Source organism: Hippocampus bargibanti, linkage group LG16 (genome assembly GCF_051943395.1).
Source record: "Hippocampus bargibanti isolate YZ-2025 linkage group LG16, ASM5194339v1, whole genome shotgun sequence".
Lineage (NCBI taxonomy): Eukaryota > Metazoa > Chordata > Actinopteri > Syngnathiformes > Syngnathidae > Hippocampus > Hippocampus bargibanti.
Genome location: NC_142749.1, coordinates 13,256,927 through 13,277,615, shown reverse-complemented (window position 1 = coordinate 13,277,615; position 20,689 = coordinate 13,256,927). Strand labels below are relative to the sequence as shown.

Here is a 20,689-nt window from a genome sequence, read left to right as displayed (position 1 = left end):
GTTGTGAAGTCATGTCTCACTGAATTACCAAAGAGTATCGGATCTTGGCCAAGTTGATTAACTCTTGATCAGCAGGGGAGCACATGTTGAGGCCAATGGGGAGCATCTTCTTTAAAGCGGCCACAATGAGTGAAGTTTGCACGGAGTAACGGTCCCCCCGTTTTTTCTTCTTGGTACGCTCCGCATCCGAACCGCCACCCTGGCACAAAATACAGGCATGTATTCACAATATCTCGTAAAGTACCACAACTGACACGACCAGATATCAAAATCGAAAGTTGATCCAAGACTATTGCTCCCGCTCAAGAACTTTGATAGCGTTGCTTCATGTGTATTATGGGATGACAGCAGAACCTCGCAAATCGCTCGGTAAACCCACGAAGGGTTTGTGTCACAGTATGTATGTATGTTTAAAAAAGACCCCAAAAAAAACTTTCTCTGAGCTCAGAGTGGTAAGTAGAGGGTGTGGTGGAAGTGTGGTATGGGGGCAACGTGAGGGTCTTGGTGGCTTTTTCAAAGGGCGTTAAAAGGAGTGTTGTCAAACTGGTTCGCTCAAGCGTGCAATGAAAACTGAAAAGACAAACAATACATAAATGATCATGAGCAAGTTAAAGGTGAATATATTAAATGTTAGTTGCTTCGCAACATAACACAATGACGTTAATGAATTAGTTACAGACTGTTAATAAGAGCGAGCATGTCCCTGTGCTTACCTCTCCAGCACCCTGTTCCTGTATTCATATTGAATAAAATGGATGATTTTATTTGGGTTATGTCGGGTAATGTTAAATAGTGATACTAACATGTTTTTTTGTCTATATATTCAGGCATGCTGCTGCTAAATAATGGAAGTCATGTTCATGAGCAGCAGAAGCCACACAGAGAAATGTTGATTTTAAATTTAGACTCTGCAGGGTACACAATTATGAACGAGTTCAACATTTCCAGTGAATTTAGCATTATCTTTATTATTGGTGCTATATACACAGTACAGTGTATTAAAAGATAACTTCATAGGATGTGTTTTTAATACTTTGTACCAGTCTTGTACATAATCTAATAATAGCAATCCACCTACCTAGATAGCTATCTCGCTATCTCACGAGCTAGCTAGCTAGAATTTTCTGACAGTGTAAACAACAACAAAACTATTCTCTCCAGCACTGTTGACAGAGTCAATCACGTGTACTCTATATGGTTAACGTATATATAAAATTAAGCACTGTCCCGATGCCACATGTACAAGTATAAGAGGGTTTTAGTCACACCTTTAATTCTGTTTCCGTGTTATGGGAACAGGCTGCAAGATGTGTTTTTAATACTTTATATCATTCTTGTACCTAATCTAATAATAGCTACATACCTAGCTAGCTATCTTGCTTGCTATCTCACAAGCGAGCTAGCTATAATTTTCTGACAGTGTAAATGACAATAAAAACTATTCTCTCCAGCACCGTTGACCGTCATATGTATACGCTTGTATATAAAATTAAGCACTACCCTGATGGCATAATGTACAAGTATAAGAGGGCTTTAGCCACACCTTCAGTTCTGCTTCTTTGTTTTGGGAACAGGCTGCAAAGCGTTCCAGGGAGTAATTTAGCTATGAAGTATGAACTGATGTGTTGGTTAAAATGGAAATTTGGCGCAAATTCTAACAACCCTGAGGCTCTATTAACATATAGGCCTCAGTCATGTTAAGCCTCAGGTGTGTTAGTGGGTTTGCATATTTGAGGATTTGAAAGGAGAGGCAACCCTGAGGCTCCATGGCATTTTCAGGAAGGGGAGGAGACAGAGCACAGAGAAGTATCGGAACCGTCACGGTTTATGATTCAGGATCGCCTTTCTTACACACATTCATTTTTTTTTCATTCACACTGAAATTTGTTCATATAATATACTACAACCCCCACTCTCTTGCCTCCTCTCACATGCAATAGTAAAACACACCAACACAGACTACAGTAATCCATTTGTATGCTCATGTATGCGAGCATTTCAGTCATGTGTGTGTGAAAGGTCATCCTGTATGACAGCCCGTGACAGCCCCTCACGGAGAAGGCTAATATCATCTTCTAGTGGCAGATAGCTGCATTACACACGCTACAGGTCAACCCACCAGCTAGGAAAGGAAACGAGACATTCTACAAGATTCTAACTTGACGTTGATCAACAGAGAGCAAACTGACAGCATGATGGCACTGGGCTCTGACTGCCACCGTGGGCTTGGTGCAAAGTTCAGTGCCATGAGCCCAATTCTACAGCTGAGTACTTTCATCAAGCGCCTCCAGACTCCCCCCCTCACACACTGGCAGGACTGAGCGTATCCCATTCATGTTTTGTGTCTTATTTTCTGATAAAATAGGACATATAGGGGGTTTGTTTACATTGGCGGGATGCAGACGGGTTTAAATGAAACCAAATCCAAAAGACTTTGTGAAGGATTTTCTTCACGATGTCTATTAATAAAATGGCCTCGGTATTTATAGCCAAAATATCAGCTGACACCCTGGACACAGCTGCGTGTGCTGAAAATGGTTGACATGCTAGGACGTGTGATGTGGAATTTAAATGTTACGCTATATTTGCATCTAAATGTGGATATTTATACAGTACACGTATAAACGAATTGGAGCAGTTTATGGGGTCTATATATTTATATATACGGGCCGAGATATAAATCAATATGTATTGTATTGTGTTGTATTGTATTGTAGCTGGATGGATGCATAGCTTGAAGAGCCCGCGACGAGAAAAAAAGAGAGTCAGTGCAGAGCACCGATGCGTATGTGGAACCGGTCGCGGCTTGGAAATGAAGCGGATTTACGTGGGAAAGGGAGATGTGTGACAATCTCTTTTCGTCAATGGATGCTACAGCTTCGTGTTGGCTTTCAACATTTAGCTTGTAGCAGACGTGTACAATCCACCATGGCTTCCTTGATCCATTGGTGAAAAGGACGCTTTAATCCTCTCCTCTTTTATTTAGAACAGCTTCATTCAGCAAAGAAGGTGCAGAAAGTGTTTAAGATTGAAGACTGTCTGTCCCTTGTGTTGTGTCACATTATTTGTTATTTTGTTTTTGACTTCAAAATGCCGCCGCAAGAGTGGCTGTCTTTAGCTCCTGTATTTTTTTTGCTGCTGTGAAATGTAAATTTTTCCACTGTGAGACAAATAAAGGCTCATCTAATGTAATCTAATCTAATCTATCGTATCCAGGAAGTAAAAATGGTCGATCGAGTCTACGAGGCTAAGCGTTTTGTTTTTGTCTGTCTACGCCGTGGGAATGTTACAAGCGTAGTGGGCATTATTTATATCAAATGAAAATGTTGTTGGAATTGATTTATTCATATCAGTTCACAAAATTATTTGATAGTAGATTTGTTGAGGTGTTTGTGAGACTTTATAAGTAATGACTCAGTGTGGATCAAATATGCCAGTGTGTTGGGGAGGTTGATGAAAAGCGCCCCCAAAGTGAGGTGCCATGCGGTCAGCACAGCGGTCGTGCAGGAGCAAGATCTAACCTCTGAGTCCCCGCCCTGGAAAACCCAGCCGCAACCCAACAGATGAGGACAAAAAAAAGGGACAGCCAAAGAGAAAATATTGTTAACATAACCGTTTTTTTGCTCGGTAATAGCTGTTTGCAATGAAACCTAAAATTCCATAGTTATGTGAACATACCACAAAACATTGACAAATGGCTTCATTTATGACAAAGATGACTTTCGCCCATGACAAAATCGGAAGAGAAATTTGTTACTTGGAAAAATTGCACGAGTGGATCGGTGGCACTGAAAAAACTGCACCTCACCTTACTCATTTTGCTCTTGCTGTCAGCAGTGAGGAATGACATATTATTGATCTCATTCATCACCACAAAGTTCTGCTCCTCTCGCTTGAAGTTCTGCAGCAGCAGCAGCAGCAGCAGAAAAATGTCAATAACAAATTCATACAAACGGCCGTCGATGCCAACGCTGAAATGCCTTCAACACTCACGTGAGATTTCGACCAAAATATGAACACTTCGCCGACCATACGGAAAAGCTCTTCAGCATCTGGGTCAGGGCAGGTCAGCCATCTTGCTCTGCAACACAGAAAATTACTTCAGGTGTTTCTAAAAGTCATAGAGATGGGCATTTACTCACACTGAAAAGCTAGTTTGTCGCCAAAATACAGGTAAAACTATTTAAAATTAGAGCTGGAGGCCGCTCAAGTGTTAATTCCTAAGTTATATGGGTCTGGAGTTATATGAGCTTGAAATGAGGGTGGCTCTCCAAAATACAGTGCAATACATAAATAGTGGTTTATATGGTGCGCGGATGGCTGCCGCTGCTCACCCACGCAAAAAAAAAAATCTTATCCCGTGACTGTAAAGTGTCCTTGAGAGTTTTGAAAGGCACTTAGAAATTAAATGTATTATTATTATTATTATTATTATTATTATTATTATTATTATTATAGTGCTTCAACAACAGCTGAAGCTGCAACAAAGCGATAACATTGAAAACAGGGTAATGCTGCCCCCTTGTGGAAAGGAAAAAAACATCGCCAGAGGTCATGGCCAGCGCTTTATTGGCACCCAAGCATGAAAAAACAAACCCCCCCCAAAAAAAAAAAAATCGCAAATGGCGCACGATGTCATGTTTTCAATTCCCGAATAAATATGTGAATGGCAGTGAATGAGATAAACTCCTTGTTCTGTTTATTTCATGTGATATTCTAATTTTTTGAGACTCTGATTCTAATGATAATACCATAGCACATTTATTATACATAAACTAAGGTATATTTTGTGTAGTAAGGCTTAAAAAATTAGAAAGTAGAAAATTATGTTGGGGACCTGGGAAGGAATTATTCTCATTTTAATGGTTTCCTATGGGAAATTAATTTTTGGGATACACAATTTTCGCCTTACACACTCTGTATGGGAACCAATTAAGTTCATAAGCTAAGATATCACTGTACTAAAATGAATGAACCTTTTCCACAATCTTGTAATTTGCTGAGTTTTACCTGCATTTTCTTAGCACAAAGAAATTTAGAACACAAAATTCAGAAATGTATGGACGAGCTCAGACACTGACTCCACTGTGAATGATTCATAAATGTCAGTTTATGGATTTCCCGAGTGTGTACCTGTTGTTGTCCACATAGCGAATGAGGAGCGGGTACAGCGCATACAGGTCTCGGCATAGGACGGCAAACTCATCCTTTATCGTTCCATCTTCCTCGTCACCTTCTGATTTGCCCTCCATTCTCAGATGGTCTTCCTCCGCCACCACTTTGGATGTTCGCTTTTTTAGTTTCTCCATTGTTGGGATGAAATGGGATTTAAGCATCTCTGGTTTCGCCCGGCTAACAATGGGCTGTGAAAACACTGGGAAGGATGTACACTCATCGGATACACAAGCTTATATTTTATGAGCTGTTGTTTCGACGAATTGTAAAAAATGACTCACCCGCCAACCTCTTCATCCAGGAGGCCTCGTCTATCCCGAGGTTGTTGACTACGATTTTCATGATACTACCCAGCAACTGATTGAGGTGTTCGGATGTGACTGCCGTGCAGAGCTGGCCTTCCATTTCAGAGAAATTCTCCAGTCCTCGTTCCCACCAGCGAGGCAAATAGTTACAAAGCATGGGCAATGTGATCTCAATCACATGAGGCATCTCCGTATAGCGAGCGCCCGACTCCGCCAAGTCCCCGATTTCCTTCAGAAGACAATCTAGCTCTGGGATATCTGGACACAGCTCCTGGACTTCGCTAGGGAGGCCCAATACTTTGGTATTGACGCGGGGGGAAGTGTGAAATAATGATTTTTGTGGAGTCCATTCTTTATTTTGTATCATCAAATCTATTCACAGTTGAACAAACTCACTTGCTCTTTCTCTCGGGGTTTTTGTGGTGTACACAGAGAAAGTGTTGAATTCATTTAGATGCGGCTCCAAGTAGGCCACCGGCATAGCTGCCGCCAGGTGAGCCAAACACTCGCCAAGAGCTGGCCTCTGTCTGTAAACACAAAAGACTCTCATACAGTATGTGAAGTCCGACAAGGTCAAACCGTTGCACGTACACCGATGCCTGTGTGGAACTGTCGCAGCATGGAATTGAAGCGGATTTACGTTGGAGAGGTGAGATAATCTCTTTTCGTCAATGGATGCTACAGCTTCAACTTTGTGTGTGCTTTTAACATTTTGCTTGTAGCAGACGTGCACATTTCACCATAACGTCCATGATCCACTGGTGAAAAGGATACTTTGATTCTGTCCTCTTTCATCCATAACTGCTTCATACAACAAAGAGGGTGCAGAAAGTGCTTAAGATTGAATGACTATGTCTTTTGTGTTGTGTCACATGATTTGTCGTTTAGTGTTTTTGTTGTTGTTGTTTTGACTTCAAAATGGCACCGCGAGAGTGTCTGCCTTTCCAGCAGCTCCTGTATTTTGTTTTTCTACTTCTTCCTTTCCTTTCCGCTTACTTCCATCACTTTGCTGCTGTGAAATGTAAATGTATCCACTGCGAGACGAATAAAGGCTAATCCAATCCATATGATGAAACTCATGCCTGTTACCTCTCCACATGCGGATTCTTGACTGTCCCAAGGGAATAAATGCTACACATGATGCGATAGCATGACATCTGCAAATCATCCACTGTGTATGTGAAACAGATGGCAATGATGTAACAATAATCATGAAACAATGAAAAAAAAAATTCAGAGCAGAAATATTGACGTCAGGTAACTCACACATGACATCATCTCCAAATAGATGTTGGGCAATGTGATCAAACAAGGAAGTGAGGACAGGGAGGAGGGCAATGGTTGTGTAATTAATATTCTGGGATACGCCTTTCACTTGCTATAAAAAAAAAAAAGAAAACACTAATTAATCATGTCCTAATAATTGTGTCCACGAACGCATCATACCATACCTGATTTCCTTTGGATACTTTGCCTAGTTTCAGATTTTCCACCATCTTTTCAATGTCATCAGCAGCACTCTCAAAAAATGACCGCAAACCCGCTTTAACGATTTCAGGACCGGATTTCATCACAGTCCTAAAAAAACATAATAACAATAATAATAGTAATAATAATAATAGTAATAATAATAATAATAATAATAATAATAATAATAAAAAATACATAAAATAAAATACATAAAATACATAAAATAAAATACAATGCATAAAATAAAATAGTAAAGTAAAGTAATGCAAGGTAAAATAAAATAAAATAAAATAAAATAAAATAAAATCTCTTGAATGAATGTACAGTATATACTAAACCTTGCATCCAGTGACCGGGCCAGAATGTGAAGACAGTTAACAATAGCTGACGCGTCCGTTCCTGCACACAAGTACAACCCCGCATTAATTGATTTTTGCATTATAACATAAAGTTTGCCTGTGGGGGGGGGCAAAAATATCCTCTTACCAAAGAGAGAAACTCTGTGTCTCACCAGAGCGGACATTTTACAGAAGATACTAAGGAGAAGGAAAGGAATGATGGAAACAAATGAAAGGGCAGTAAAAGAAAGGGAAATGCAAGAACGGGGAAAGCTGATGGAAGGTCAAAGCATGCAGTTTTTTTTTTAAAGCGTCATTCGTGGGAGAGACATCACCTTGCTATCATTTCCTTCTCCTTATTGGATGAATGGCCACCACTCCCCAGGACTTTGGCAGGTGTGGACAAAAAGTAAAGGCAGTGGTTTTTGAAATACTGGTTGATCAGAGGCATCAGGATCTGAAAGCGTACAACCATGATTTTTAGGAACACGATTGAGACAAATTATAATTTACAGTCATTTATTAACTCATTCACTGCCAAACGGTGTGCAAAAATGTGTCCACTCCAGTGCCAGGGTTTTTGTCATTGTCATTCAAATTCCAGGACCCACAGAATATTGACTTTTAGGACTAAATAAACATTCAATACAACGTAAGAAACCTTAGACTTTCTTCTTTCAGCCGAAAAAGTTAATTCCTAAATTATATGGGTCTGGAGTTATATGAGCTTGAAATGGGGGCCGCTGTAAAAAATAAAATGCAACACATTTATATATCGCTTGAACAACAACTAAAGCTGGAACAAAGCGCTAAAATGGAAGGAAGGGAAATAATACCTCCTTGTGGAAAAGAAAAAAAAAACATTGCCAGAGGCCATGGCCAGCACTTTAGCAGCACCCAAAAAAACCAAACACATTTGGGAATAGCGCTCTACGTCATATTTTCACTTCCCAAATACATTTGTGAATGGCATTTTCCAGGTATATAAGGCGCACCCAAAAGCCTTGATTTTCTTCAAACGATGACCCTGCGCCCTAAACGCAGGTGCGCCTTATATGTGAAGTAATATTGATCCACAACAGGTGTGATATGAGCTTGAAATAAGGTAAGCTGTAAAACATACAATGCAATACATACATATTCGTTTCTGTAGCGCTTTAACAACAGCTGAAGCAGGAACAAAGCGCTAACATAGAAAAAAGTAGTGCCAGAGGTCTGGTCAATGTTTTATCAGCACCCTAGCAAGAAAAACCAAAACCCGAACAAATTCGGGAATGGCGCTGTACGTCATATTTCCAATTCCAGAATAAATTCGGGCAGTGAATGAGTTGAGATGATTCACACCTTTGCAAAGAATTTGATTTCCTGTTCATGGGGAGACTTTTCCACTCGTCCACTGCTTACGACTGCCTCTGGAAACCACATTGAAAACGTGATTAAAATATATCGCGTTTTAATTAAGCGTTTTAATTGTTTCAGCTTCTTTTTTTTTAATGTCCAGTAGTACCGAGATGAGCAATAAACTCCTGGGCAATTTCCATCCATTTCAAGAGTTTCTGCAGGAAGCCATAAGCAAATCTTTTCTCAATGGAGGAAATGTCAGATTCCATATCTTTCAGGCCCCTGTAGAGAAATAAATTGTATTCAATTTTCGCCACAAGAGGAAATTATCATCGGAAAAATAAAGATTTCATTTCATTTTTCTGTGGAAAAAGTGGCCCGGTGGGTCCAGTGGTTAGCAATTCGACCTCACAGTGGAGAGGTACCGGGTTCAAATCCAGTTCAGGCCTCTTTATAAGGAGTTTGCATGTTCACCCCATGCCAGAGTGGCTTTTTTCCGGGTACTCCGGTTTCCTCCCACTTTTCCAATAACATGCAGGGCAGGCTGATTGTACACTCTAAATTATCCATTGGTGTGAATTCGGATGTTCATGTCTGCATGCCCTGCAGTTCAGGGTGTCCCCAGCCTACTGCCCGAAAACAGTTAGACACACCCCGGCGACCATTGTGAAGATAAAACGGATCAGTGAATGAGTGGATGGATGTTCTGTGAAAAATATTGGATTAGTAGTTTGACCTTTGCAATCACCGGAATAAAGGATTGCATAAACGTGCGTGCCTGTATTGCTCCCTGCGTGACCAGCATCAAGGTAATCTCCGGTGCTTTAATCATTTGTGTTGTTGGAAAAAGGTAAGGTCATCTGAGGATATGGTGTGGTGGAGCAACACCAAATATTCTTTAATAATATCCAATTTTTAAATTAACATGTCGGTATTGATAAAAAGGTTTCTTCAGGCGTTATCTGTAGTTCTTTGAAGGTGTCAGACGTTTCGCTTCTCATCCAAGGGGCTTCGTCAGCGAACAAAAATTTGCTGGTAGCAAACAGCAGAGCTACCAGCAACTTGTAGTTCGCTGACGAAGCCTCTTAGATGAGAAGTGAAATGTCTGACACCTTCAAAGAAGTACAGATGACGGCTGAAGAAACCTTTTCATTGATGGACCATTCCTGTACGACTGAGAGCTTACACAGACAAACATGTCGGTATTGTTACCTTGTGACAGCATATCCATTCAACTGCAGAAATTTTAGCAGCTCATAGGCTTTCTCTCTGTCTCGAGCTTTTTCTTTTGCTGTCAGGGTGTCGTATGGCACCAGGAGAGGATGTGTTCCACCGCCTGTCAAAACCAAAAAATATTAAGAATAACCCCCTTGTCATTCTTTTCAATAATCAAAGTCTTACCTTTCGCTTGAAGCTCCAACTTCTTCTTTCTACCCCAAGTGTTATGGTAATTTTCCGCCAGCTGCTCAGCCATCGACTGACCAGAAAAGAAATGACCGTTGAATAAAAAATATCCGATTGGATCATCCGACGAGTTATAGAGAATAAGAAATTGATCTGAACCTGCAAGTCTCTTGAGAGAGCCATGTGAGTGATGTCGATGGGCTGTGGACTGTAACCTTGACTTGGGTCGTAGGTCGCCTTGAAAGGGGATAATCAACTCACATGTTATCACGTCTTTTTTGGGCCTGTAATGGACAGCATTTATAGCTCCGCTTTGTTCAGCGGAAAAGGTCGGTGATGTTGGAGAGTCTGCGGCTGGATGGACGCATGGCTTGAGAAGCCCGCCAATGCGTACGTGGAATTGCCGCGGCTTAGAATTGAAGCGGATTTACATGGGACAAGAGATCTTTCGGTCAATAGATGCTACAGCTTCGTGTTTGCTTTCAACATTTAGCTCGTAGCAGACATGCACATTAACATTTCACCATGACGTCTCTAAACCACTGGTGAAAAGGACGCTTTGATCCTCTCCTTTTTCATCTCAAACTGCTTCATACAACAAAGAGGGTGCAGAAAGTGCTAAAGATTGAATGACTGTATCTTTGTGTTGTCATGTTATTTAGTTTTTTTGTCTTCAAGATGGGGCCGCGAGAGTGGCTGCCTCTCAGCAGCTCCTGTGTTTTGTTTTTCTACTTCTTCCTTTCCTTTTGCTCTTCCTTCCATCACTTTGCTGCTGAGAAATGTAATTTTTTCGCCTCTGCGAGACTAATAAAGGCTAATCCAGTCAACGCAAAGCAAAAATATGACAAGCAGCGTTACCTGAGCTGTCTGGGAAATTTTTCGTGATGCTGCCTTCTTCTTCTCGGACTCTTCCTCCTCTCTCGCTTTGTCTAAGGTCCACTCCCAAGCAAGCATTGCTTTTACTGACTCCTTGATGGGCCAGCGGTAGATCTCCTTATCCTAAAACCCAGAGGGTTATCATTTGTTGAGACAGGTAAAATAAACACCCCTGTTTATCACACCTACCTTCTCAGAGAAGGTCTTGTATGGTCTGAGCATTGGATGGGTTTTTGCATTTTCATCCAGGACCTCACCATAGGACCAGTTATTCTGTATCTGGAACAACAATACAAAATTACACGTGTTTTTTTTTTAGAATTCAGTTCTTAATCATACTACACATCAATTTACTACCCTCATTAGGGACCTAGTTGCTCATCCCAGGTGACTTTAGGTGAACAACCATTGGACTGGGTGACATTCAATCAATCATACAGCACAAACCATTCACATTCATAGCAATACTTTGGAGATGAAAACCCAGAAAGAATCTGTTGACTTTCAACACATCAGGTCTTTATTGCAGAGGTAGAAAGAAAAATACCTTTTCAAAGGCCCATTTATCATGAGTATATTCCGCATATTTGTTCATGAAAGCATCTAGTCTTTCGGGGATGATTGTGCTGTGTGAGACAATGAGATTTATTTTAATTTTAATTAGATTAAAATGAAAGGGATATCAAGAGAAAAAAAAAATCAGCTCACTTTGTAGTCTCCACTGGTTTTGGATCAAAGTTTCCCTCTGCGTCTACCGAAGCCTTTTTTTCAGTCTTAGAAGAATAGCTGGCATCTACGTAGTCCGGGGGAATGGCGCCAGCGATGGCACAGATGCACGGCATTGAGATTTTGAAAATCTCTGCATCAAATTTCTGTTAAAAACCATGAAAAATACTTGAATGCTTTGAGTCATATTTGAGAGTTTTGAACCGCAGTACCTTGTGTGCGAGAGATTCAAATATGCCCCAAAAAAGCTTGCGAGTTAGATGTAGCTCTTCTTCTGATGCTACTCCAAAGTTTGCCCAACCATTTGGGAGGCAGTAATATTTCCAGCAACGCTCGTAGTGGTTGGTCAGCAGCTGCACGACAAAACACGTGAACATACGCGACCTATTACCCTTGCACATCGCAAATGATTTTTGAGCTGTGGCGGACCGTCAAGGCCTGCAAAGCCTTCTCTGCTGGCCTAAAAATAACTAAATCACGGACCCATGTTAATTATATTTTGTCCACAAATTCTTATTCTGATTAAATCATTTGGAATTTCAGCCATCATTTGTTACCATGGTCAGAAATCTACCTGGACGCCTTCACAATCAGTTCTGCAGGCCCTGGAGCATCAAATGTGCACAGTCAAATTGGCTAGTAACTAGCCAATCATAGTTTGCGGAAACTGCTCCTATCTTAAACAGCTAGTGACAATCGCTTAATGGCCAGTGCTAGCACACTGTATAGGTAGCGAGCTGCATAAGCAAATATATTGTGTTGATTTAATAGCAGTTTTGTCAATCCACAATGGCTGAAGGAGAAGAAATGGATTTATTGCAGATTTACTGTTCAAGCCATGTTCAAGACGGATTTTTCAAGAAAAAATGGACATTAAGAAAGGTCGGACAGTTATTTTCTAGCTAATGGTACCCTCTAATAAACTTGTAGTTAATCACACACCACACTTTTTTTCAGTCTGGATTGATTCAGAAATAGCACTACTGAAGGCCTAGCGATGAAATCCACGGCCCGCCATTGATTTTGAGTGATGCCGGAAACGAATGAAATGAATTTGTCAAGATTATGGATTTAATTTTTATTCTAAACTCTTCAAACTTACTTTAAGTGGCATTTTGGCATACTCATTGAGAATGGGAACGTCAAAAACTAGCCGTCGCAGTAGATGCTGAAGCATGGATGGGCGAAGATGCCTGCAGCAAAGAACCAAAAGCTCATCATCATCATCAAACTAAAATCATTTAAAATGTGAAGATCGGCTATGGAATTCTTCATACTTGCACAAAGCCATAAGGCATTCCTCAATGATGTCTCTTTGGGCCTTTGTAAAGGCTCGTCCGCGAGACAGTCGATAGATTGTGTGCAACATGGAATCAATCATAATGGCCCGGTGATCGCTACCGGCGAAGAGCGGGGCGCATTTAGTGATGAGTGGCAGGACAGCAGAGCACAGATAGCGATTTAAAGCCAGCGCCATCTCGGTAGTACTGAAAGCAACCTAGGAAGCCCAAATTCCAACCGTAATTTACACATGACATACTCAACAAAAGTCAAACGGTACTGTGGTTTTAAACATCACCGTATCCAGGGAGGCGGCAGCCCTCATGTCAGGTAAGAAGCCCACCTCCAGTACGTGGAGCAGGAAATCCTGATTATCAATACCGTACACTCTATCCAGGAATAGAACCATTGGAGCTTTGTGATCAGGCACAAAACTGGCTGACATCTTTGGTTCTACGATGCTGTTGTCTAAATGGGAGAGACGATGCAGTACAAGGATATCATTGACAAAACGAACAAAGGAAAATACATAATAATAATAATAATTTTAAAAGAATAAGAATTTTAAAAGAATAAGAAGAATAAGAATAATACATTTGATTTCTAAGCACCTTTCAAAACTCTCAAGGTCACTTTGCAGTCGCAAGACAAGTTTTTCTGTGGGTGAGCAGTGGCAGGCACACGCGCCAGTGTTCACTCAACCCGGAAGTAACTCGATAGAAAAGATAGATGGAAAGATAGCTAGCCAATAGATAGTTAATAGCTATCTAGCTATCTAGCTAATAATAATATATAATAATAATAATAATAATAATAATAATAATAATAATAATAATAATAATAATAATAATAATAATAATAATAATAATAATAACAATAAGTGCTCTTGTGAGTTAAGCTTGAATTCTAAAATAGGGGAAAAAAATTGTAACGTTCCAGAAATTGCAGACAATAAGATGCCATAAACCAAAGCGAGAAATACAAAATACAAAAACAATGAAAAATACATTACAGCATCTACAGTAATAGCAATTAACTCATTCACTACCAGAAGTGCAAAATTGTGTCCACTCGAGTGCCAGGGTTTTTGTCATTGTCACTCAAATTCCAGGACCCAGAGATATTGAATTTTAGGACAACATAAACATTCAATGCAGCATAAGAAACCTTAGACTCTCTTCTTTCATCAGAAAAAAGAGTTAATTCCTAAATTTTATGGGTCTGGAGTTATCTGAGCTTGAAATACAATAGCTACAATACACTGAGCTACAATACAATATATACATATTGATTTATATAGCGCTTTCACAACAGCTGAAGTTGTAACAAAGCGCTAACATGGACAAAAGGCAAAGTCTGCCCCCGTGCAATGCCAGAGGTCTGACGGCCGCTTTACCCGTACCCTCCGCAAGAAAAAAACATATTTTCAATTCCCGAATAAATTCAGGAATGGCAGTGAATAAGTTAATTGCAATTCTGCTGTGAAAATGATTGTCGAGAATATTGCACCTTTTCCAAATGAGGGAATCTGAACCGGAAGGCTGATGACTCCAACCAAATCCTCAAGCGGGACCAAAGACCTCAGGATGGCTCGGATCCTCAGAGCCTCACCCTTTCCAGCTTGGATCAACTGCAGAAGACACATTTGGTTCTTCAGTCAAAAATCTCTTACATTGTGATATTTTTTGGAAAGTCACGAAAATATCTTACGTGCATTTCTGGAGCACAACGTCCCAACAAGTCAATCAGTGCTGAGTAGAATGACATCACAGCGTTTCCCAGGTGCACCCTGGTCTCTTCATGCTGTTCCTCTCCACCAAACCTACGATGGTTTATTCACACCGGATGTAACGTAGATCTTGTATTTTCTTCATTCAGCATCACCGGTGGAGCTTACATTGGAAAACGTCTGTCTTTTTTAACACTCGGCCCATCCCTGGCAGGATCTTCTGATATTTTAATGGCCTCTTCAATGGCAGCCAGGAGACCATTCCCACCTTCTCCTCGGAGGGCCGGACCGAAGCATTCGGGCCTGCGGATGAGGAGGCGCACCACGACGTTGGCATTCTCTTCCACGCTCTCTCCTGGAGAGTAAAAAATAATAATAATTGAGGTTCATTGAAAATGTACATATTATAAGGTAAAAATACACAACAGACCGACCATTAACAAATACAGCAAAACGAAGAAAATCAAGATATTTCTCTCCGCCACATGGATTCCACCCGATGTCAGGGTAGCCCTTGGCGAGGAGCATTGGACAGCTCTGTAGTCCACATCCAGCCAGATACTTCACCACCTAGAAAGACATGACGCTACTTCAGGGGAATCCAAACGTTTTGCATAGGGGGCCAGATTTGGTGTGTTAAAAATGGGGTGGGGTTCTTTACATACACTATAACAGCAATTAATTTAAATTAATTTCAGCGAGCCATTCTGTGTTTCGTATTTGCTTTTTTATTTTAATTTTTATCTGAACTCATTCACTGCCAGATATGAACAAAAATGTGTCCACTCCAGTGGCAGGGTTTTTGTCATATTCACTCAAATTGCAGGACCCACAGAATATTGAGTTTTAGGACTACAAAAACATTCAATAATAACAGTAGTAATAATAATAATAATAATAATAATAATAATAATAATAATAATAATAATAATAATAATAATAATAATAATAATACATTTCATTTATAAGCGCCTTTCAAAACTCTGAAGGACACGTTACAGTCACATAATTATTTTTGCGTGGGTGAGCAGCGGCAGTCATTCGTGCCAGCGTTCGCTTTACCCGGAAGCGCTTATATAGCGCTTTAACAACAGATGAAGCTGGAACAAAGCGCTAACATGGAAGAAAGGGAAATGTTGCCCCCTTGTGGAAAAGAAAAAATATTTCCGGAGGCTATGGCCAGCGCTTTATCAGCACCCAAGCATGAAAAAAAAAATAAATTCGAGAATGCCGCTCTGTGTGATATTTTCAATTCCCAAATACATTCGTGAATGGCAGTGAATGAGTTAAGCATGTGTTTTGGTTCATTTGAAACATGCATATTCCAATTGAAATAACACTAAAAATTGAAATTTAATATTCACTTAACTTCACTTTTATTTACTTTAATGAACATCTTTAAGCGTCGCCGGTTTAGAAAATTGGAGGCTTTATTCAATCAATTGCTCATAAACGAATTTGATGTTCATATTTGAGCCTCGAGATGGCAGCACTGAGCACACACAAGTAACAGCAATACAACCCAATGTATTAATTCTACATGTGGGCCAGAAATTATTAATTTCATGACTGAAGCTGCGGGCCGGTTGAAAATTGACCAGGGGCCGCATTTGGCCCCTTTGGATATAGTGCCTTTTACCATCTCTAGGTCTTGTTCTTGCAGAGCCAACGCCAGCTCGTTGTTGTCAATACAGGAAGCTGCAGCGACATCCAATGGGGTGGATCCCCGCATTCCTACACAACAACACGTTAAGATCCAACTTCATACCGGATGGCGCACACACACACACACACAATATTGTGTTACGGCAAAACGGTCAAGATGGCATCGCAACTTTGCTGCTGTGAAATGTAAATTTCTCCACGGCGAGACTAATCCAATCCAATCCAATGAATGCAATCACCAAGGCCGATTCCGCTGTTCTGCAGGAGATAGCTAAGATGATCAAACATGGAACGCTGGTTCTGACGACTGATCCGACAGAAATAGCACAAGAAGCGACAGCAGTTTGTCACCACCCGGGGGAATCTGATCTCCTGTGGATATGGAAAAAAATTTGTATATTCATGGCATCAACAGATTTAAATATATTTTTTAAAAAGTATACCTTGGAGTCTCCACCACCTAGTACGTTGACCATGACTTCCATGACAGTTTCATGCATACCCAGAGCTCTCATCAAGTTTGGGTGTTGATAGAAAACTTTGTTGCTCATGATATTCCTGTGGAGGAGAGTTCATGTGTGAATTCCGCTGTATATTTCATCAAAAGATGGCCCTGATTCTTATAATCCGGTTCACTTTATACATGAAGTACCATATTTTCCGGAATTATAAATTGCACCCAAAAGCCTCGATTTTCTTCAAAAGATGACCCTGCGCCTTATATGCAAGCGCGCCTTATATGTGAAGTGATATTGAGCCACAACAGGTCTCACAACCCAGCCTCTACTGTATCGCCTTATAATGTGGTTTGTCTTATACTTGGTAAACTGTTATATATTTATATATTATATTTCATATACTGTATATCATTGAAGTTGCGCCTTGTAGTCTGGTGTGCTTTATGTATGGTAAATGTTTGAAAATACACCATTCATTGAATGTGCGCGTTATACTCCCGTGCGCCTGAAACATGGGAAAATAGCTTGTAGTAGATGTCCACCATGACGTCCCTGATCCACTGCGGAAAAGGACACTTTTCTCTTTCATCGAGGACTGCTTCATTTTACAAAGAGGGTACAGAAAGTGCTGAAGAATGAATGACTCTTTGTGTCTTTGTGTGGTCAGGTTATTTGCTATTTATTTATTTTTTTTACTTCAAGATGGTGCCGCGAGAGTGGCTGCCTTTCCAGCAGTTCCTGTATTTTGTTTTCTACTTCTTTCTCTCCTTCCTGACTTTGCTGCTTGGAAATGTAAATTTCTCCACTGCGAGACGAATAAAGGTACATCCAATCCAATCCAATACGGTAATATTGAGCCTCAACAGGTCTCGCAACTACTGTCAGCAGCCACCGACTCCATAATTTTCCGTTTTTGGCACAATTATTTGAAATGGAAAATTTAGCTCTTTTTTTGCTTGGTTTTGTATTTAGAGTCTATTTTTTTCCTGTATGAAATTTTTAAATCCAAAATATTCAGTGAAAAGGAAAATTGGTAATTTCTGAAAAATATATTTATTCTTTTGTTGATACATTCTAATAAAATTGGAATATTTTTGAGCTTATAAAAAGGCAGAAAATACCACGTTATACTATTCGGCAAATACTATTTTTGTGTTTGACATTTAAAATAAAAAAGAAAATTATGGTGAAATCGACGTTTTAAAATTTGTCATTCATTGAAGGTGCGCTTTATAATCCGGAGTGGAAAACACAAGAAATAAAAATTCACCCAATGCTTTGAATCATTAGCCTCTCTTCTTCCGGGCCCATTTGGACGATAAGCAGCGAGCGTATTTGTCCTAAACACTCAAGCAGATCCATCGTATCTTGAATCGAGACTGCATTGATGGTGTAGGCCTTGGGAAGGGCACGTACGAGTTCTCCCAGCCCGTCGTACTGCCTGTGGAGGAGGCTGAACATCATACGAACAAGCTCCGGGTTCTGGATGAAAGACTCTTGGGCCCAGTGGATTGTGGAATGCGAAATGAGTTCTTGCAGTGTGCCTTTGAGAAAAATATACCATACATTGTATTTGTATGTAAGATGCACTCTGTATAGCGTCTGAAGATCAAGAGCGCTATATAATAATAATAATAATAATAATAATAATAATAATAATAATGGCCTTGTGTATATCAACTTGAATTATAGTCATAAGAATAATTATTTTTGGGATAATCAACATCATCATGTGTGAAACATCTGAGGAGGCTCACTTGGTTTTTTATCTTCCTCAGGCTCCGGTTCCTCCTCCACCTTCTTCTGACGGATTTTCTTGACCCTTTCGAGTAAACGGAGCAGTCGTCCACGCACTGAATAATCCACTACTTCTTCTTCCTCCTCTTCCTCTACATGAACGCCTGATATAAAACCATAAAATAAACACTTATGGTATACGTCCATGGCGCTCACCAATGGGTGGAACAGAACTGACCGCAATGGCCCAGCAGAGCATTGTGAAACGCTTGCAGAGCTTCGCGGACTTCATCGGGAACTGGGCAATCTTCATCTTCTGCGCAGTTTTTGAAGTTCATGAGCATGTTGACCTACATGGCGCAGTGCAAAGGTACATACAACAACGGCTAAAGATATGATTGTGGGATAATGTGAAAATAGGAATGGAGTTATGAAACTACTGGTATTGTAGACTACCTGCTCTTGTGGCGGCGAGCGGAATTCACGGGTCTTGCGTGCGGTCTCGGCAGCGCTCATGGTGAAGGCCAACATGAGTTCGTTGTAGCGTTGTCTCTGGTTGGATTGTATCTGGCTGACCAGCTTGTCTGAGAATGCGATGATGGCTTCTACTCTGTGTCGAAGTTCGCAGTCACAGAAATATTGCAGCAGAGTGCACATCTGAAGAAGAGAAATGGTTTTTGGGGGTGCTTTCTCAGTCTAGTTGGATTCATTTGGAGTAATTGAAACACACCTGGAGTTTGACCGATTCTGGTAGTTTCATCTGGAACAGTCCTTGCTCTAAATGTTCATCTATAGCTTCACCGCTAGCCTCAAAGGCTTTGATCTCTTTCTCTGTTTCCTCGGCTCCTTTCTCTCCGTTTGCTGGCTCGGTGGCAGTGGCCATTTCTTCAAGTTCAACGATAGATTCTGCCATTTCCAGATCTTCTTCTTCTTCTTCTTCTAATTCTACTTCGTCCTCCTCGTCTTCTTCTAATCCAAGGCCATCATCATCAAACTCCTCATCCTCTTCTTCCAGCACCTCTCCTTGCTCCTCATCATACTCCAATGAATGTTTCTGTGCTTTCGGTCCCTTCTCTTCCTTCACATCACCAGCCTCCTCGTCATGCTCCTCCGGCTTCTTGCCACTGAAGACCGTCGGCTCGATCATCTTCAGGATATGGGTGACATCTTCGTCGTCAAACACGCCCATGATAAGGAGGGTGCTGATGAGCTTCAGGATTGGAACAAAATGGAACTCAACGCTACCCCCGACGGGATCTCTCATGGCTTGACCTCCGTCTTGCACAGCCTCAATGAGCATGGTTAGAGCTTTGGTTTTAAGCACCTGGAAATGTAGAAAAACACCAATGCAGTAAACGCTCAACACAGTCTGCTGTACCCATGTTTCTCCTCACCTGTAAGGGAACTACTGGACTCAGAGTGTAGATGTCTTGATCTGTTCCGACGAATCCAGTGGAAGAAAAATGGAGTTTGGGGCGTAGGCATGTAGTGAGTCCAACACCAGGTAAAGCATGTGACTTTACAGAGTACAGGGTGATACTACGCGTTTCATCGGACATTGGAACTATGAATTCCTTGTTGGTTCCGAGCCGGTTTCTCTTTGCAGACTCTAGGTGCATGCTAATAAGAAGGTCATAGAATCCACTCCTCATTGGTCCAGGAAGGTAGGTGTTCTCTATTGCGTAGAAGAGCTGAGATTCATCGACGTGGCTGCACAGAGCGTGAGCCACGCGGTTGTTCCCTAAGGCACACACCGAGCCGTACAACTTAAGAGTGTGGTAGTGGAACTTCAGCAGGTCCATTCGTTCTGAAAGCTCAAGGATGTCAATGCACCTGAAGGCGAGAAAGTGAGTGTTAAATGAAGGACATGAAGTTCTTGGGTTCCTTTACTTTATGGAGTATAATGACCTGTTCTCTTCTGGAATATGGAGAGCCATCATGGTGAGTGGCTCCTGACATTGAACAAGCCAGCCCAGTCTCTCGCTCATCCGTCCCGTCTCTGGAGCCAGAAAATGGTTGGGCATTCGACTCCAGATGACAGGGGTTAACATTTGGACATCCAGTCTGGGAGGGCACTGGGGCACTGGGTTCTTGCGTTCACTCCGGAACATTGCGGCCGAGATGGGCATAATGTTCTGCCAGGAAAATATTAATAATGCACTAGAGAAGGAGAGTTTAAGAAAT

At 41.0% G+C, this 20,689-nt stretch overlaps 1 protein-coding gene across 3 annotated transcripts in view; it reads right to left on the bottom strand.

Annotated features, from left to right (window-relative positions):
* Nucleotides 1-20,689, bottom strand: part of LOC148886534 (ryanodine receptor 1-like) — a 54,678-nt gene that overhangs the window by 22,021 nt on the left and 11,968 nt on the right. For 2 of the 3 annotated variants that reach the window (XM_089017779.1, XM_089017780.1), the window contains exons 35-74: nt 20,414-20,640; nt 19,900-20,338; nt 19,236-19,829; nt 18,962-19,162; nt 18,744-18,855; nt 18,526-18,669; nt 18,039-18,312; nt 16,754-16,868; nt 16,550-16,682; nt 16,285-16,379; nt 15,080-15,215; nt 14,814-15,000; nt 14,627-14,738; nt 14,426-14,546; nt 13,215-13,384; nt 12,913-13,133; nt 12,738-12,828; nt 11,848-11,988; nt 11,618-11,781; nt 11,457-11,535; nt 11,099-11,188; nt 10,892-11,032; nt 10,193-10,270; nt 10,031-10,106; nt 9,842-9,965; nt 8,796-8,911; nt 8,633-8,700; nt 7,624-7,745; nt 7,437-7,486; nt 7,289-7,349; nt 6,932-7,058; nt 6,747-6,858; nt 6,570-6,651; nt 5,877-6,007; nt 5,457-5,777; nt 5,134-5,374; nt 3,994-4,081; nt 3,809-3,901; nt 3,522-3,536; nt 29-199 (exon numbers count right to left, since the gene is read on the bottom strand). In XM_089017779.1, coding sequence (XP_088873905.1) covers nt 29-199; nt 3,522-3,536; nt 3,809-3,901; nt 3,994-4,081; nt 5,134-5,374; nt 5,457-5,777; nt 5,877-6,007; nt 6,570-6,651; nt 6,747-6,858; nt 6,932-7,058; nt 7,289-7,349; nt 7,437-7,486; nt 7,624-7,745; nt 8,633-8,700; nt 8,796-8,911; nt 9,842-9,965; nt 10,031-10,106; nt 10,193-10,270; nt 10,892-11,032; nt 11,099-11,188; nt 11,457-11,535; nt 11,618-11,781; nt 11,848-11,988; nt 12,738-12,828; nt 12,913-13,133; nt 13,215-13,384; nt 14,426-14,546; nt 14,627-14,738; nt 14,814-15,000; nt 15,080-15,215; nt 16,285-16,379; nt 16,550-16,682; nt 16,754-16,868; nt 18,039-18,312; nt 18,526-18,669; nt 18,744-18,855; nt 18,962-19,162; nt 19,236-19,829; nt 19,900-20,338; nt 20,414-20,640 — 6,063 coding nt within the window. The remainder of the gene's footprint in view (nt 1-28; nt 200-3,521; nt 3,537-3,808; nt 3,902-3,993; nt 4,082-5,133; nt 5,375-5,456; nt 5,778-5,876; nt 6,008-6,569; nt 6,652-6,746; nt 6,859-6,931; nt 7,059-7,288; nt 7,350-7,436; nt 7,487-7,623; nt 7,746-8,632; nt 8,701-8,795; nt 8,912-9,841; nt 9,966-10,030; nt 10,107-10,192; nt 10,271-10,891; nt 11,033-11,098; nt 11,189-11,456; nt 11,536-11,617; nt 11,782-11,847; nt 11,989-12,737; nt 12,829-12,912; nt 13,134-13,214; nt 13,385-14,425; nt 14,547-14,626; nt 14,739-14,813; nt 15,001-15,079; nt 15,216-16,284; nt 16,380-16,549; nt 16,683-16,753; nt 16,869-18,038; nt 18,313-18,525; nt 18,670-18,743; nt 18,856-18,961; nt 19,163-19,235; nt 19,830-19,899; nt 20,339-20,413; nt 20,641-20,689) is intronic. The other variant, XM_089017781.1, reaches the window with a different exon arrangement.